Source organism: Python bivittatus, unplaced genomic scaffold (assembly GCF_059951505.1).
Source record: "Python bivittatus isolate LINGU-HERP-01145 unplaced genomic scaffold, Pbiv_v1 ctg000480_np1212, whole genome shotgun sequence".
Taxonomy (NCBI): domain Eukaryota; kingdom Metazoa; phylum Chordata; class Lepidosauria; order Squamata; family Pythonidae; genus Python; species Python bivittatus.
The window spans coordinates 56,556,971-56,575,108 of NW_028277075.1; the positions used below are offsets into that span (position 1 = coordinate 56,556,971).

Genomic DNA, 18,138 nt, shown 5'->3' on the forward strand with positions numbered 1-18,138 from the left:
TTAGAGTCTACTGAAACAAATCTTAAAAATTAGATTTATTTCAACTTGGCCTCAGGGCAAAAAACTTGGTCTTCAGCCAATATGTTATCTGAACAGATATGCATTGCAGATATTGCTTCAGGATATTCCCCCCCCCCCCCAAAAAAGAGTTGGAACTTTTATCACTGTTAATGTGTAAATCTAAGAATCTGCATTGTAGTAGAATAATGGCTTTTATATGTTTTTATATCTTTTCTGTACTATGTATTATTTATTCTTTTTACCATTTCTAATTTTTTTTAAAATGTAATCCATACAAAACATTTGGCATTTGAGTGGATTGGAAGTATCATTATTCAGATGCAAGTTAATTCCAATTCCTATCTGTCAGGGTCACAAGGCAACTATAGTCAAAAAAATATATCCTGGAAGCAAGCAACAGCAAACTACTTTTTGTTGCTGCCAAGAAAACAGATATGAAGTTATGGACAAGTCCATGAAGCCACCAGGAACTAAGTTCATCTCAAAGGATACTTCCTTTTTATACCTAAATCAAAAACAATAGCAATCATTTATTATAATTATCCTGCCTTTCTGCCATGGAGCAGTCCTGCTTTCTCTGAAGCAAGAGGAATAAATAAATAAAATGAGGGGCAGGGAAGGGAAAAGGGAAAAGTTAGAAGTACAGATTTTTGTCTGAGCCTTTCAAAGTAACTTACACTCAATTTGATCAGGAAATAGGAGTCACTGAAGGTATTATAACAGAGTTCTGAAGAAACAAGCAGATAAAAAATAAATAAATAAAATTATGAAATTGAGTAAAATAAACTATCTGAGAGACAGTTGCAACTAACACCAGAAATAAACAAATAAGTGAAGATTTCTGGAACAAAAGAGAAACAAAAAGAGATGTACTTTTTGAGAGGCTGTGCCCATGGAAGATATCATGTTGCCTACTGGACAAACAGAAGCAAACAAGGTTCTTTTATAAGGCGGCAACAATCCAGATAACCACGAGATGGCAGCAAAGATCCAACCCAATTCATTTTATTAACATTTAGAAGTTTCAGAATTATTTGTTAGTTAAGATTCTTAGCCTGCTTTTCCTTCAGGAATGTGGTATATATAGCATTCCCTCTATTTTTATTTTTTTTTCCTCTTAACTACTGTGTGAGCTAAGCTGGACTGAAAAAGATTGCTTGGCCTAAAATCATCCAAGAGCTTCCATGCGAGAATGGACTTGAAGCTGGGTTTCCAAGGTCCTAGTCTAACACCCTAACTACTACAGCTTGAAGGACAGGGCCAGTGCTCTCAGAGATATGAAGAAAGAGTAGAATAGACTAGCAACTCAATTTCAAAAAAATTAAACAGCAATGAAGAGAGAAGTCCAGAAAGAAACAGTAATATTAAAACAGCAATATTAGAATAGCTTAGTGGAGGTGCTGAACTATTGTTTGAAAAAAATAAACACTGTAAAACTAATTTAATTGCTACTAAAACTGCATCATGAAATTCTACCAAACACACCCCTTATTTCTTTAGCTTAGGATTTGTTTCCAATTAAAACAAAAGTGAATTTGTGTGAGCAGTTTTGGTCCAGCCCTACTGCATACATAACCGCAGAATAAACTAGTTTCAACGGATGTAGAGACGGCTGCTGCTCTTTTCCCTGGAATATTTAATATACTCAAAAGCCTAGTGTATCCAGCAGAGCAACATCTGCACATTAGAATTCTAAAGCATGACTAAAAAATCCAACCCTGCTGAAAAGCGGTCTCTGTAACTCTTTAAAGGAAGACTGGACTGCTTTAAAAATAAGGATGATCACAAAATAGCAGTTAAAAAAGGACGCCTTGTCTCTCTTTTCTAATAAAATTTACTTTTACATACAGTTTACCAGAAAGTCACTTCATCAGCAAGACTTTGATTTAATTCAAATCTCTTGATTTTCAAGGGACTCATTTTTTAAAATTGTTCAGAGCGATAGGCAGATATTTTCAGTTCGTTGCTTACGATATAGTTTCTATGGAAAGAAAACATGATTTTAGATAACTTTCACTGATGATTGTGCAAGGAAGGGGTATCTTCTGATCTGTCATCTACTGAACTTCCATACCACTCCGCTTTGGGAATAAAGCCAAAATCATCACCTCATAATGGACAGATTTATTGTAACTTGTTTATTTTTTATACAGTAGTTTAATGGAAAAGCCCTACCGAGATACAAGGAATTCTCAAATGTTAAGAGTTGGAGTCAAACACCAAGAAATTACATCCATTATGCGATCTAATAAAACAAGTTTCTAAATTAGATCGGAATTTAAAGAAATTGGATTAGACTTCGCTGTAATATTCTTTAAAATAGGTTTTTCTTGGATTTGGAATCTGACCTGTGATTCTCACTTTTATTAGAAAGCAAAGATTTTCTTTTGTTTTGATGTCTATCTGGCTTTGTGTGCTCTATTTTTTAATTAATGTTTTATATAACAGTATCTAATTGGCAGTATAGAACAGAATTACACATAGATGCATTTAAACAATTAACCAATTATTAAAATACAAAAATATTTACCATTGTAAAGTAAAATTTAAGTAAAACAAATATTTTTAAAATCCTCTACAAAATTTATTTTTGCCTCATGGATTTTATATTGGGCTGCCCTATTAGCTACTTACTAACAAGTTACCTTGCCAAAAACCTATTGCTTCCAAAAAGTAAACCATACTAAATTTATATCTTTAAACGTGTAGACTAATACTGACAAATGATCTTTCTAATTCATGCCTGTGTGTTTATGAGATAAGGCATAAACATCAGATGAATACAGATATCACTGTCGATGCTTCCTTGGAATCAGATTATAATAACACTTCATTTAGCTTTTCATTATTTCTTTAAAAATTCTCAAATGCAAATCTATGACAATAGGAAGAAGCTATTGCATAATAATTGTAATTACAGTGGTACCTCAGGTCATGAACGCTTCTGTTCACGAACAATTCGGGTCATGGACAGCACCGTTCGCAAAATTTTGCTTCCGTCCGCGAACTCCGCATCGGGTGACGAACAGGATCCACGGCCATTTTCCCTGCCGTGACACGTGGTCACAGCTTCCTGAAGGGAGGGGGACTCTCCCTCCAAACAATAACCGCCTCCCCACCCACCTTCCTGTCCTCCACACCAGAAGTCGCCTCAAGCAAGGTTAGTGTTCTCTCTCTTCATACTGTACTGTACTGTACTTTGTTTCATATTTTTGTGGTTTTAAAAAAAATACATATGGTTCAGAATGGATTAACTGTATTTACATTGAACCTTATCGGAAAATTTGATTCGGGTCACGACCAAAATCGGTTGGCGACCAAATTTGGAGGGGTCAGAACAGATTAACCATATTTACATTGAACCTTACGGGAAAATTTGATTCGGGTCACGACCAATTCGGGTCGCGACCAGAGTCATGGAACGAATTAAGTTCATGACCCGAGGTACCACTGTACTTCAATTACAATGGTAAAAAAAATAATGGTGGGATTACAGTTTGCAGATTTACATCTTAACTGGTTACCAAGTTTTCCTATGGCCTGAATTACTAAGCTGTTCTGTGATTCTGATTTCCTAACTTCAAATGATCTCAGAAATGGAACTCATTTAATTACCACAGTCAAATTATTCTGAGATCAAAGGGCAATTAATGTGCCACCTTATATGAGTGAACAATTAGGTTTATAGTTCATGAATGCATACATTTAATCAGCAATCTATGAATACCATTATAATCATATCAATGACACATGATAATTTTGAAGATTGGAATGGAGATTGCAATGGAGGGAAGAATAACAACGACAATAACAACAACAAAATTCTTGGCACCTTTTAATACTCGTGCTAGCTGTTTCTTTGTAACAAACTTCAATGCAGGCAACCTTATCCTGTTCTTTTTGTGCTGTTCTAGATGCTCAGTTATTCTTTGTTTCAATTCCTCTTGTTTTTTAGTTAGAGGGCTTTGTTCTTTCTGAGGAGAAGGCAGAGGAGAGGGTGCCTGGTTTGGGAATGAAAACGATTCAATAGCTATGCTGGCTTCCTCTACTGCTGACTCCCTCTGGTTTGCCTCTACAGTCTGAGCTACTTCTGGCAGGGCTTCAATTTCTTTGCCCTGAACAGACCTTTGTGGTTCTTCCAATTCTACTTCTGTGAATACTTTTATTTTGTGTTACAAATCTACACTGATCTGCTAGCCTCTGTTCTGTCATTTCTGATCCTGGATGTTGCTCTTTCCAAAACTGGTGCATTCTTTTCAGATATCCTCTTCTCGTTGGACTTGATTTGTAATAGAGATCATTATTTCTTTGTTTTCAATTGTCAGAATCCTCTCAATCCATCACTTGCACTGCTAGTTCACTTGCTTTGTTTCTGCCATTACAATGAAGGGGAGGAAGGGAGGGAAGGTTGGACGGTTAACTGTTAGGTGCAGATGGACTATTATCTGGCTCTCAGGAATGCCCAAGGTCATACCAACGTGAGAACCGGAGAGAATCTTCGACATGAGCAAGAGAAATTCAAAGACAGGAGAGGGGGTGAAATTGGAGTGAGGTAAAACTAAGTTTTGGCTCTATGGTTCTAGAACTGTTCACTACTTTCCAATAAATGAACTTTCCTTTGAACCTGCATTGGTTTCAATGAGAGTTACTTTCATTGGGAACTGAGTACCGCAGTTCTTACATCAATCTTCATATATTTGCAATGGGTAAACACAGGTAAGTACCTGCCACATAACACCCCAGCCTTAACAATTGTTGATAAGAAAGACAAAAAAGTCTGGATAGTGGACATTGCAATACCTGGAGACAGAATAGAAAAGAAAGAACTGGAGAAAATCACAAAATACAAAGACCTGCAAATAAAAAAAGAACAACTGTGGCAAAAGAAAGCAAAGATAGTACCAATAGTAATAGGCACCTTGAGTGCAATCCAAAACATCTGGAGCACCGCTTGACCACCATCAGCATTGACAAAATCACCATCAGTCAATTGCAAAAGGCAGCTTTACTTGGAACAGCTTACGTCCTGCGATGATACCTTTAACACGCTCAAGCAACATCTGCCTAACCCTGGTCCTTGGGAAGGACTCGATGGGTGGATAAAAATGCCAAATCCAGTCTAAACATCTGGCTGACTGTGTGACCAACCATAATAATTAAAATCAGAGCTTCTATTAATGTGCATTACAACAGTGGGGTAGCCCAGAGATACTTGTTATGCATTCCATCAAATTTAGAGCTTTTGCTAGTCTGAATCCATGCACAATTAGCCATATCAAACAACCATTTCTTCCATTTTATGGAAGAGTAGCTTAATTAAGCCTAATATTTTTCTGGTGTTTATCACAACTGTTCTAATTACAACTCCAACAGTCATGCAGCCACTTAGAAAAGCATTTCATATCTAAGCTTCTGCAGTTATGGATGAAAAGATATCTTTAGTCCCACTCACATACAGTGCAATTGTTTTCACTCAATTCACTGATTATTCATTTAAAATGGCCTCTTTTTAGCACAAAAGATTGGTCATATTGAAGGAGGAATTTATTACAGTTAAATACAGTATATAAAAACTCTTTGGGAACATGTTGATAGAGAACGGCAGAATATTTTAGGTATTTGAATGGATCCCACCCTGTAAAGCAGTTTTGCACATTTATTTATTTATCAAATTTATATGCCGCCCATCTCACTATACACGTGACACTCAGCGGCTTACACATAAAAAACGATAAAAACAATAAAAAATCTTTTCAAAAAATATACTGTATGTATGTATGTGCGCGCGTGCGTGTGTGTGTGTATGTATGTATGTGTGTGTATATATATACACACACACACACACACATGCACGCACACAAACACACACGTGAGGTTTAAAGGCGAGGGAAGCGGGATCAAACCACCAAACACCCTCAGTGCTGGGGGCCCCCATTAGATCCCCCATTAGGTGGCACTCTGTTCTTACATAAATATTCCTCTGTCTGATTTGCATTAAAAAACCTGCATTTCTTATCTTCTCAATTTCACAGTTGTGCGGAAGAGGTTTGATATAATAATCATCTGCAATGAACTAGTGGACTTTATCAGTGCTGTGAACATTTTACTATTCACTCGACAATCATAGCATCTCTCAGCAACTGGATTTTAATTTCCATCGTTTTCAGCCCATACAAACAGAACATTTTCTGAAACAAAAGTCTTCTATCAATTGTTTGGTAGGGGAAACAATTAAACAACCCACTCTCCCTCTTTAGCAGGTTCTCAGCATTTTAATTGGGGCAAATCACGCAGCCAGAGCTGCTGTATCGCCACAGAGATGCAGACCTTATTTCTGTATTTCTTTCTTCAGCTACTTATGGGTACCAGGACTGTGTAGTGCTTTCGAACTGATTGTGAAAATATGCTTCGTGTACAAGAGTGCATGAAGCCCTGAACACATCACATCCTTGATACAATAACCATAATTGCCAAGGCATAAAGGAAAGGGTGAAGAAACACCTTGAAATTTCAGTCATACTAACGTACATTCCCCAACTGTTTTTTGGTTTTATATTCATGCTTCTTTTCGAATTTTCCTGAAGTTGTATGCGATATTTTAACAATCAGGTACACAAAATACTGGTCCAATATTTGGTCTGAAGAAAACGAGGAGAAAAGCTGTTGTTTCAAAAAAGAATGCAAGCCTGTGTAACACAAGAACATTTTCACAGAATTGGTATGCACAGCATAAACTTTGCACAAGACTGTGCTCTTTCCACACATATTATGTCTTTGCCTGCAGTACAGGTTGTTTGAGGATTTGAAACATTTATTTAACACCCCCCCACACACACACACACACACCAGTGGTGGGATCTCAGCAAAAATTCTTCCTTCAGCCTACAGTTTTCAGATCCCATTGCCTGGACACAGAGCCCATTAGATCTCCAAGTTCAAAGACAGGGTGCAAGTAGAAAACATGGTACAGTAGAGTCTCGCTTATCCGACATAAACTGGCTGGCAGAACGTCAGATAAGTGAAAATGTTGGATAATAGGGAGGAATTAAGAAAAAGCCTATTAAACGTCAAATTATGTTATAATTTTACAAATTAAGCACCTGCTGCACCTGTTGCAATCGATTTTTGCGTTGCGGCGCCGCACCGTCAGGAGCAACAAGAAAGGGTACACTCACGCTCGCAAACAAGCGGCACACTTTTCTCGTCGCCAATTTATGCATGGTTTTTTTTTTTTTTTTTTTTAGGGGCGTTGGATAAGACGGAATGTCGGATAAGCGAAGGTCGGTTAAACGAGACTCTACTGTATTTCTACATGACTGCTAATGTCACACCCTTCTATATCCACACATATAAAAGGACATTTCCATACATAGATACATATACATACACATACATACATTCTATCCATATATATAGAAGGACGTTTTCTTTCTCTTTGGTACCTTTTTCCTACCATTGAACCTGGATTGTCCTCAAAGCTCTGGCAGATTTGGAAGGGGCAGGAAGAATCTATTCTACCAACAGGGTCTGTCCGACCAGCACACAGGATTCAGTGAATCCAATTCTTAGTCTTACCATATTTTAGAAACATAAATATTAGCTATTTACATATTTATTTATTATTAGAATTTTATCCTGCCTTTATTTTTGAATAACTCAAGATGGCCTACATACCTAATGTTCCTGCCTCCTATTTTCTCCACAACAACAATCTTGTGGGTGGTGGGCTGAGAGAAAGTGACTGGTCAAAAGTCACCCAGCCAGCTTTCATGCCTAAAGCAGGCCTAGAACTCACAGGCTCCCAGCACCTTAGCCACTATGCCAACATGGCTCTGTATATTATTGTTATACATTATTATATATTATGTTAGTATTATATAAACTTACATTTAAACTAAGTTATTATTAACAGCTTTCCATTTCAGACTTTTTCCCCCAGTTTTGCCTCCTGAGTTTTTTTTAAAGTAGGATTCTGCCTTTTTTTAATGCAAACTAAGTATCAACAATTCAGCTTTTGAATACACTATCTGAAAATTAAACATGCCATTAATTTCTAATATAGTCTTATATGCAGTTTGTTTTTTAAAAAAACAAATCAACTGGTTTTAAATTTAATAGTAAGTCTACAGGCATTTTTGGCCAGATCTGTGACTACAGTAAAAAAAAAAAAAAAAAGTCACACTGTGGAGGAACACCTGCAGTATTTGGCTCTGTCCCAACAAATTTATAAGAGGGTCTTTCATGAATGAGATTCACAAAATCATTCAATGAACATTTTGTTCAGTCTACTGAATATAGAATTAGAAAATACACCAGCACTTGAGCTAAAATGAATAGCCTTTACAAAGTCAGAAATAAAATGAACATTTGTAGACTTAGCCAAGCATTGTATAATGTTATTTCTCTGCATAAGCTAAAAAATTAATCAAAACACTTAGGATAAGTAGATATGCTACCTATATACCTGTTTTATGACACACCACTGAATTTTGCAAATCTGCACTTCAGAAGCATGATACACCCGTGAGATTTATAAGTTTAGCAACTTCTTGGTCAAGGTAATAACGGATGAGTAGAGTTAGCACAGATAACACCGTGGCAATATGAGACTCTTGCCAAAACTAGGGATGACTTTTGTCACATGGTTTGCATTTGTACAGTTGATTTTTCTTTAACAACAAAATCAAAACCATGATCATGAATTTTATCGCAGATACCCCCAGCATCCCTGGAAGAATTTTATCCTTCTCCCCCAAACACCTGTTATTTGCAATAGCAGAAGAGTGAGAGTGGATTGATTCCAATATGGAAAGTGGTGTGTCCAAAGAATTTAACACAGAGAGATTTCTGGTGAGGACATGGCAAGCTAGACATCCCTGAAGGAGTGGAGATGGTATTTATGGCAGAGATCAGTGGCCAGGTGCTGGATCGTGGCCGGTGAAATCTCTCCAGAGAAAGGAGAGATCGTGAGATAACCCACATGTACTCCGGACAGCTGCTCCTCGTGAGTAGACTGCAGGAACCAAGTTTTTGCAGTCGGCTTAGAAGTCAAGCGGCTGGGAGTTGAGAGATTCCATCAAAGGTCACAATCGTAATGCAGCCTTTATGGACATAAAGCTTGACCAAGCTTAATTTCTTAATCACTTTTGGAATTACTTTTTTACTGCTTTTCAAATATTAAGAACCTTCAGAATGGCAAATTTTGATCACATTCCCTGGATGAGTCTCCTTCTCCTTAGTGAAAGAAATGTTAAGTACAAGTTTAAGGATTTAGAAAAAAATTACTTTTTGAAATAAACAACAAAAGGATGTTTAGAGTATTGATTTTAGAAAGTTAAAAATGGACTAAGGGTCCAGATGGATTTGAAATAAGACTCTGAAATTAATTATAAGAAACCTTCCCATGGGAAATTGCTGTTGTTTGAATTCCTTAGGAAAAAAATACATGATAGGATGGGACTTTGAAGGTTAGACACTAGAGGAAACTAGGAGAAACTAAAGATTACAATAAAAGGAGAAAGTTGACTCATTAACTCAGAATGGAGCAAAATATTTTACAGATGTTACAGAAGAGGAACAAGCTCTACTGGATAAGATTGAAATTGATTTGAATGTGGATTTAAAAATGACAAGCTGCAAGAATGATATGGAAAAAGATGATATACTGGATATGCAAATGAAACTGGTTGATGCTTTAATAATTAAAAGGGACATACAAATAACAAACCAGAAGAGTGGTTTGTATACTGGACTTACAAAAGAGATCTGTAAAAGTTTTGAAATATTTTCTGAGAAGGGACATAGAAAAAATGAAAAGAAATCAAGTTCTAGGACATTATTTAAAAGGATTAAAAACCAAGATTGTTAAAAGTACAGAGAAGGAATATAAAGTTGGTTTATTTAATCAAGGTTAAAATAGATATGTATTTACCTCTGGTAACCTTTAATGGACTTTTCCTGATCAGGAATAACTGATGAGGTTTTAGGATTTTGTTTATAGTTAAGAGATGAGATATGGGATGAAGAAACATTTGTTGTATTTTAAGAGAAGGTGATAAGTTACTAAAATTGTTTATACCTCTAATGAAGGGGGAAAGAATATACTTCTTTATATTTTTTTTTCTATGTTTTCTTCTTTTCTTCACTTTCTAATTTTTCTTTTTTCTTTTATATTTTTTTAGTTTGCATTGGTTTTTATTTTTTCACTTGTAATTTTTAATAAGATTATTATTTTAAAAAAACAAAGAATTTAACACACACACACACACCACAGTTCTGAAGCAGCTTAGGGAACTCTGTGCACCATCTGTTAAAATAAAAACAATTATTCAAAGACACATTTCATTAGACATATTACAGCTAATTTGGCCCTTAGAAAGAATTTGGGCTAATCCAGCTGTGATCATAGGACCTAGGCAAGACTACATATTAAGCAATGAAGTCTCTTGATACTCAATATTTCAGCTGCAGTTTGAGTCCTCAGAATAATCACACCAATCTAAAAATCTAAATCCTAGCAAGAACATATCCTACAACCATCTTCACCAAGTTGGTGTCTCTCAAATGTGTTAGACCTAAAGTGCACTAGCTCCAGCCATTAGGGGCTTATGGGGAAGGATGATGGGGAAACAATCTCCTGGAATTAATACAAACCACCTCAGTATTCTACTACATCCAGAAAACAGACCCTTTGCTGAGTTTCATATTTACACAAATACAGGAGGATGTTATTTGCTCCCTAGAGTATAAGTAAGCTAGCTTGCAAGCTTCTTGAGATTTTATTTCCAAATCCAAAGCTGTTCTGACCACTAAACAGTGGTCTTTATCTTTATTACAGGGTGGAAGAGAAACATTCCAGTATGAAAACGTACTACTATTAAAAACAACCATGTGTCATTGACAAAGGGCTTATGAAGCTTTGTTTGTTTGTCTGTTTATTTTTCAAATTTAGATACCGCCCATCTCACAAAAAGTGACTCTGGGTGGACAAATGTATGAATATCATATGTCTAAGCTTAACACTGGACTGAACCTTTGCTCTTTTTCTCCCTATGTGCAAGCTGGATTGATACAAAAAGAAACAAGAACCAAAATACTGGCTAAAACAAAACTGATAAATAATGAATGAGGAGACAGGAGGATAGCAGTTATCTTGATGGCTGAGAAGTATTCAATTTCTGTTTCTAAAAACAGTAAAAGTCTTCTGTGCACTCACTGTGGCGTGGAGGCTTTTCACAGTGAATACACAGGACTTCCAGGCAGCATTTCAGGAGAGGAACTTCTATGTAAACAGCTGTTATGAGAACACAGGCAATTTTAAAGGCTTTTACAAAGAGAAACTCAGCCATCTCACATACATCATAAGTGCAACCTCTTTGACCATCATCACCAGCACCACCCTGGTTCAACATGCTTTCTGCTTTCTTTTGCAGAAAGAAGAATTTGGCAAAAGTGCGGGTAGGGTTCAGCAAACACTACACGTGATTTCCCATTTTAGCAAACTTAGTGGAAACTAGGATGAGCATCCTTTCAAAAGATTGCAAACTTTCTTCATTTTAGATTTGGAGGGCTGGGGTTAAGCTAACTTTAAGAAGGCAGAGAATACTAGATGTAAAATTTTGCTAATCTGCATGATTCTGACCTTTTTTATCATTACTACAGTATTATGCTTTATGTTCCTCAAACCTTGACATTTATTTGAAGACATGCAAAGAGGGAAAGACAAGTCACACTATCACCAATGAGAGCGCAGATTACTTCAGTGGATAACATAAACTTCATTTACTAAATGCTCTTGAAAGATATGTAGCTTAAACAAATCATTCACAGTAGCCACTCCCTTTTAAATGATATGAACACCCAGTCTTGTTCTTATTCCGTGATGAACAGCATGCAGCTAACCTTTTGGTTTCCCTTTTTTCTCCTTCCTGGCGCTGCCTGTTTGACAGCCTCCTGTGGCTGCCTTGGGTTTTTTAGTTGATTTCGGAGCCTGTGCATCTGCTGCAACCTTGACGTCTTCTTGCTCAGTCTCTTGTACTGCTTGAGATATTTGGGGTGACCCAGCCAAAGAGACGGATAGAAAAAGAGGAGGAAATTTAAAAAAAGAAAGAAGAGAAAGAGAAGTTATCAGTCCATGAAGCAAGTTAAATATATTGTAAAATACGTGTCTCAAGTAGTTCAACAGAAGAAGAAAAATACAGAATAAACCAGAAGGACAAAAGGATGGAGTTTTTAAATGGAATCCTTCGTGGTTGGTTATGACGCTCTGAACCAGAGATAAAGGCAAGGTCTGGTGTACGGACTGAATTCAGATCTCCCACCTTTCTGGGCTATTGGATAATGTCAAGTGTGGGTTTGATGTCCCTCTCAAGTCCCACCTTTATTGCTTGTCATATTCTCCTTCATGAAGGAAAGCATATTTTCTAGGATGACATGAGAGCCAGAACTCCCCACCATGCACTGTAGGGAGTAATTCTGGTGATCCCAGGCTTTGCTCCACTGGAGAAAACATGGAGTAGCTGAAACACAATAGCTCTTACAGGATCCAAAAGAAACACCTAAGTCCCAGGCATTCTCTTAGAAACTAAAAATGGTATGCAGCTGGAAACCACTGCTTATTTGGAAGTGTGAAAAAAAAAATAATAAAATAAGCTGAGAAAGTAGGGATATATCTTGATGAATTAGAAAGGATAGCAAGGAGCCATTTCACTAGATTTTTTTCCTTGTAAATGAGAGCAATCCCATGATAGCCATTTAGTGAACTTGGCAAATTCCCTCCATTTTCTGAGAATATCTATAACACAGATCCAAAAATTGCCAATACCCCTATTGGCCCAAAGCATTTGGCAGTATTTTCTATAAAGTAAATGAAAATCACCCAGTTTCATAATATATTCAGGGTTCCTCTTTTGAAACCCATATATACAAGTTTCAACACCAAAAATCCTCTACAAAAAAAACAAACAAAAAAAAAAAAAACAGTTATACCTCTCCCACAGCACATAGAGAATATGATACAACAGGGAGAAATACTGGTCCTATCCACTAATCTACTCCTAAATGTTTTTGTGAAAAGTGCAATATGACTCCTTTCTCCTAAAATATGTCACATCTCTGACATAGAAGAATACCTAACAATAATATTTATTTATTTAATACCACAATCATACCAACCTCTCAGCAGTTCATAACAAATGAATTTAAGCAATAACTTTACTGCTAAAACACCCACACCTTAAATGAAACTAAACCACTTACTAAACTACATTACAAAACAACAGTGTGTCAAAGACAACATTAACCAAAACACTCAATGGCACTGTCATATTTCCCATAAGCTCTCTAAAATTTCAACAACTTTTGGAAAGCTAATAATATGGGGGTAAGTCTGATCTCCCAGGGAAAGGCTATTCTAGGACACGTACTGAACAAGGATTCCTTGTATTCTTTTTCTAAATGTTATTATTACTGTTTTAGAGCTTTCCAAAGATATGCAGTTTCACAGATATGTCTGTTCTTTTCTTAAATGGATCTTATTTCTAAAAAAAAACCTACCTTTTTTATAGCTTTAGCATCTCTTATCTTAAATTGTGGGGGGGGGGGGGCAGGGGCAGCCAGGATGCTAAACTTTAAGTTAAAAATAAAGATATTACTAGCACGGAAATCCATTTTAATATTAAGACAAACCTTTACTTTCTTAAAGGAATACTGAAATACAGGATACAATCCTGTTTCTTTGTGAATAAACCCCACTGAACTTCATAGAATTTAAAGGGAGCCTGCACATGATTTCCCTGTTGACTGGTAAATACTCCCTAAAATCTGATGTACATTGTAGAATATATTACCAATGAGAATGACTCACCATATCACTTAGTTTCATAGATTTGAAGTGCTCCTATATCAATTACTTTACCTGATGGTTACTACAAACTGAATAGTTTATTTCAATAATCCACATTTATCTTGCAATCATCATTTGATAAAATCGCATCTGTGATCTGAACATTCTTCTCACACTGTGTTGCTGTATGGAAATACAGAATTTTTGAAAAAGGAATCATCGGTCTTATGAAATTATCCAGGATGCCCTCAAGCCTGGCAAAGCAAACTAGAAAATTGCAAGTAATCATAATCATAATCATAACTTTTCACTATATCAAAACCAAAAATATTTTATAATGGCTCCCAAACATGCCAGGATTTAGTAGCTAACTTTAAAACTGGCTTACTTCAAAAATATTAAGTATAGTTCCTTGTAATTACTAGTTACCAAACTATATTTAACTATGGTAAAAGGGCAAGAAGTGGGTACATGAAACTATTGCCTCATGGTTTATTAAACTAGTAACTCATCATTCAAACTGACCTTATATGTGATTATAGGAAGTCTTTTCTTTCTCAGTATTCCAAAACGGAAGCTGGTGAGTCCTAACAAATATCACACATTCACTAAAGCATGTAATCTGCAGACTGATCTGCATGTGCTGCTACACTGCTTATTTTAAGACATACAAAAACCTTTTACAACTGCCACTTGCCTTCCTATTATATCAGTAATTGGACACTTTAATTAGCATTTAGCCTGAAGCTATTGCTGTGAGCTGCAGTTTGAGGAATTAGTATTAAAGAAAGGGAATTATTTCAGTGGTTATCAGAGCTTTCATATGTATGTCAGCAAGAATGTGAATAATCCACATGACCTTTTATGATCCAAGATGGATCATAATGATTTCATACAAAAGGATAGAGAAGCTGGTACTTCCCAGGTGTTTTGGACACAATTTCCATAACTATAGGTAGTCCTTGGGTGACAATGGCAATTGGGACTGGAATTTCTGTCACTAAGTGATGTAGTCATAAAGCACAATGTCCCATGACCACATGGCTTAGCAATGGCAATCCTGCAGTCCCGGGTTGCCATTGTAGCCCCAGGATCACATGGGTCATTAAGCAGGAAGAGGCAGGAGCCCCACGCAAGCAGGCCAGTGGGTGCACAGGTGCCACGGGTAGTGCCATGGGCAAATGTTACAGAGCATGAGTAAGTGCCATGGGGGGCAGGGGGTGCTGTGAGCTGGTGCTATGGAGTGCTACAGAGCACAGGTGGGCGCAAAACCAGCGGGAGTGGGAGTGACTTCCTGCCAGCTTCCCCATTGACTTTGCTTGTAGGAAGCTGGCAGGGAACATCAGAAATTGCAATCATGTCATAATTGCAAGCCAGACACGAAGCACCTGGATCACAACCACGTAACCACCGGGATTTTTTCCATCTCCTAGGGTTGAATTGGGTGCGGGGGGAGACCTGGGAGGGGTTTTCCCCTCGGATGGGTCCCCCAGGTGCAAACCCCGGGACAGGTAGAGGAGTAGCGGAGCGCGGCGGAGAGCGAACGCAGCGGAGAGCGGCAACACTGGGCAAGCTATGAGCGTCTGACCTGGTCATCTCTGGTGTGGTGTTGCTGTGGGGCGACGGGCCCCATTGATCCCCAGAACAGGGTGGGGTCAATGCGGTGGGCCCTGGGAAGCGTCGGTGGATCGTGGCAAGCCCACTGAGTTTCAGAGCGGCACGGAGGGTTCGGCTGGGTGGCGACCGGCGGCAGGCTTTTGGACTATTTGCCCCATGTGGGGCGCGGCGAGTGGCGGCGAGCCTGAATCAACTGCAGCGCAGCGCAGCGCAGCGCAGCGCAGCGCAGTGTGGCAAGCTCCAGCGACCAGCAGCCGAACACAACGAACTCTGGCGGGGCCCGACACGGCGTTTCCAACCCCAGGCCCAGTGGGCCCAACGACCAAACGGACTACAGGCCTTGTAGGATTAGCAGACCCCAACGAGCCCAGACGGTGGGGCGAATTCCAGCAGGCCCCAATGCAAGGTGGCTGCCCAACTGTGAAGGAAGTTCCCTCGGTTTGGAGGAACAGTGGGGCAGCGGGGGGGGGGTGCCAGATGGCATCCCAATTGACTCTTGTTTCAAGAGGGGCGAATTGGGGCTTCAGGATCCAGCCACCCCTACTCAATCCCACCTAGTGCCAGTGCAGAGCCGTGGGTCCCTCCAGTGGGTATCTGGGACTCGCTCCTGGTAGTGAGAGTCTGGGGGGGAGTCTAGGAGCATTTGGGGATGTGAGGCTCCACTTGCTGGGTGAGAGCCAGGAGGTGTGAGTGTGTGCATGGGATGCCCGCCCTGCCGACTAGTGAGAGAGGTCGTGCAGGGGGGCAGAGTGTGATTGTGGTGTGAGGTTGGTGAGGGGTGGTCTCAGCCTGCGCCGAGAGCGTGAGCTGGTGCATGGGCGAGATCTCACCTCTCCTGGGAGTGTTTGGTTTTGAATGTAGATGTTTGATTGGATGGAGGGATCTTTGCCCCAGATTGGGGACTCCGAGGGCCTGGGATTGGAGGTATTTGGGCCTGGCACCCCCGGGGATGATGGGGGGGCACATTATCGAGGTGGTGATGGGCAGGGGACGTTATAGCAGGAGCAGGGGGCGGGCCATCTTCGGGGAAGATGCCCCCGGTGTGTGTTACCGGTGGCGTGTTCCGGCCCTCTTTGCTCACTCCCAGGTCCTGGCCACAGGTTCATAGAGGCCCTGGCCTCTGGTTGCTGCTGCTTAATGCCAGGTCAGTTAAAAAATATGGCCCCCATCATAGATGACTTGATCACTGAGGAGGGGGCAGACCTGGTATGTATCACCGAGACCTGGCTGGGGCCTGGGGGGGGGGTGCCCCTCTCGGAAATGTGCCCAGCTGGGTTTACAGTGTGGCACCAGCCAAGATACCAGGGCAGGAGAGGAGGGGTGGCTGTTGTCATCCGAGAGTCTCTAGTGGCCTTCAGGGGCATTGTTCCACAAGTTTCTGGCTGTGAGACACTGTTTCTTAGGTTGGGCACCCGCGAACAGTTGGGAGTGCTGCTACTGTACCAGCCTCCCTGCTGCATGGCAGCCTCCCTGCCTGGGCTGCTGGAGGCCATCTCGGGGCTGGCGGTGGAGTTCCCCAGGCTTATGGTTCTGGGGGACTTCAACCTGCCATCCCTGGGACAGTCCTCTGAGGGAGCTCGGGAGTTCATGGCTACCATGGCAGCCATGGGCCTGTCTCAAATTGTGCGGGACCCAACCCGAGATAGTGGCCACATGCCGGATTTAGTTTTCTTGTCTGAGCAATGGCAAAGTGATCTGAGGGGAGATGTACAGCTTTCCCCACTGTCATGGTCAGATCACGCCCTGGTGACCCTGAGTTTCTCCTATGCCACCCCCCTCCGCAGGGAGGCAGGACCCATGCGATTGGTCCCCCCCCGGTGCCTGATGGACCTGTCAGGGTTTCAGAGGGAGCTGGGGGATATTCCTGTGGACCTGCTGCACGGTCCAGTGGAGGCCCTGGCTGCTGCCTGGAATAGAGAAGCAGCCGGGGCCTTGGACAGGATCGCGCCTTTGCAATCTCTCTTGCCACGCTGGCCCCAACACTCCCCATGGTTTACGGAGGAGTTGAGGGTGCTGAAGAGGGTTAAGAGACGTCTAGAGTGCCGCTGGAGGAAGACACGGACTGAATCCGACCGAACACATGTTAGAGCCGCTATTAAGGCCTACGTTGTAGTGATAAGGGCGGCGAAGCGCCAATACTTCTCCGCCCTTATTGCGTCTGCAGAGTGCCACCCGGCGGTCCTGTTTGGGATCACCAGGTCCCTCCTTGGTAAGGGGGATGTGGTGGTTCATTTGCAGGGCCGTACGGAGGAATTTGTAGAGCACCTGCAGGATAAAATCGCTCGGATTCATTCCAAGTTGGACTCCGAGTGTGGTGCAGGGTCTGGGGAGATACCAGGGGATCGTCCTTGCCTAGTTAGCTGGGAACGGTTTGATCCTGTTGTTCCTGAGGAAGTGGACAGGATCCTTCGGTCTGTGAGGGCCACCACATGTCTTCTGGACCCATGCCCCTCCTGACTAGTGAAAGCAGCTCGGGAGGTGACATGTGGTTGGATCCAGGTGATGGTTAAGGCATCCTTGCAGGAGGGAGTGTTTCCAGCACTCTTTAAAGAGGCGTTGGTGCACCCCCTCCTCAAGAAGCCCTCCCTGGATCCTACTGTACTGGACAACTTTCGTCCAGTCTCCCACCTCCCCTTCTTGGGGAAGGTGGTTGAGAA

The 18,138-nt window shown here is 40.4% G+C and overlaps 1 protein-coding gene across 2 annotated transcripts in view; it reads right to left on the reverse strand.

Annotated features, from left to right (window-relative positions):
- Window positions 1–18,138, reverse strand: part of TUB (TUB bipartite transcription factor) — a 97,554-nt gene that overhangs the window by 39,292 nt on the left and 40,124 nt on the right. Inside the window, exon 4 of one of the 2 annotated variants that reach the window (XM_088145982.1) lies at window positions 11,923–12,057. In XM_088145982.1, the coding sequence (XP_088002108.1) occupies window positions 11,923–12,057 (135 nt within the window). Of the gene's footprint in view, window positions 1–11,922; window positions 12,061–18,138 lie in introns of both variants that reach the window. The other variant, XM_088145981.1, reaches the window with a different exon arrangement.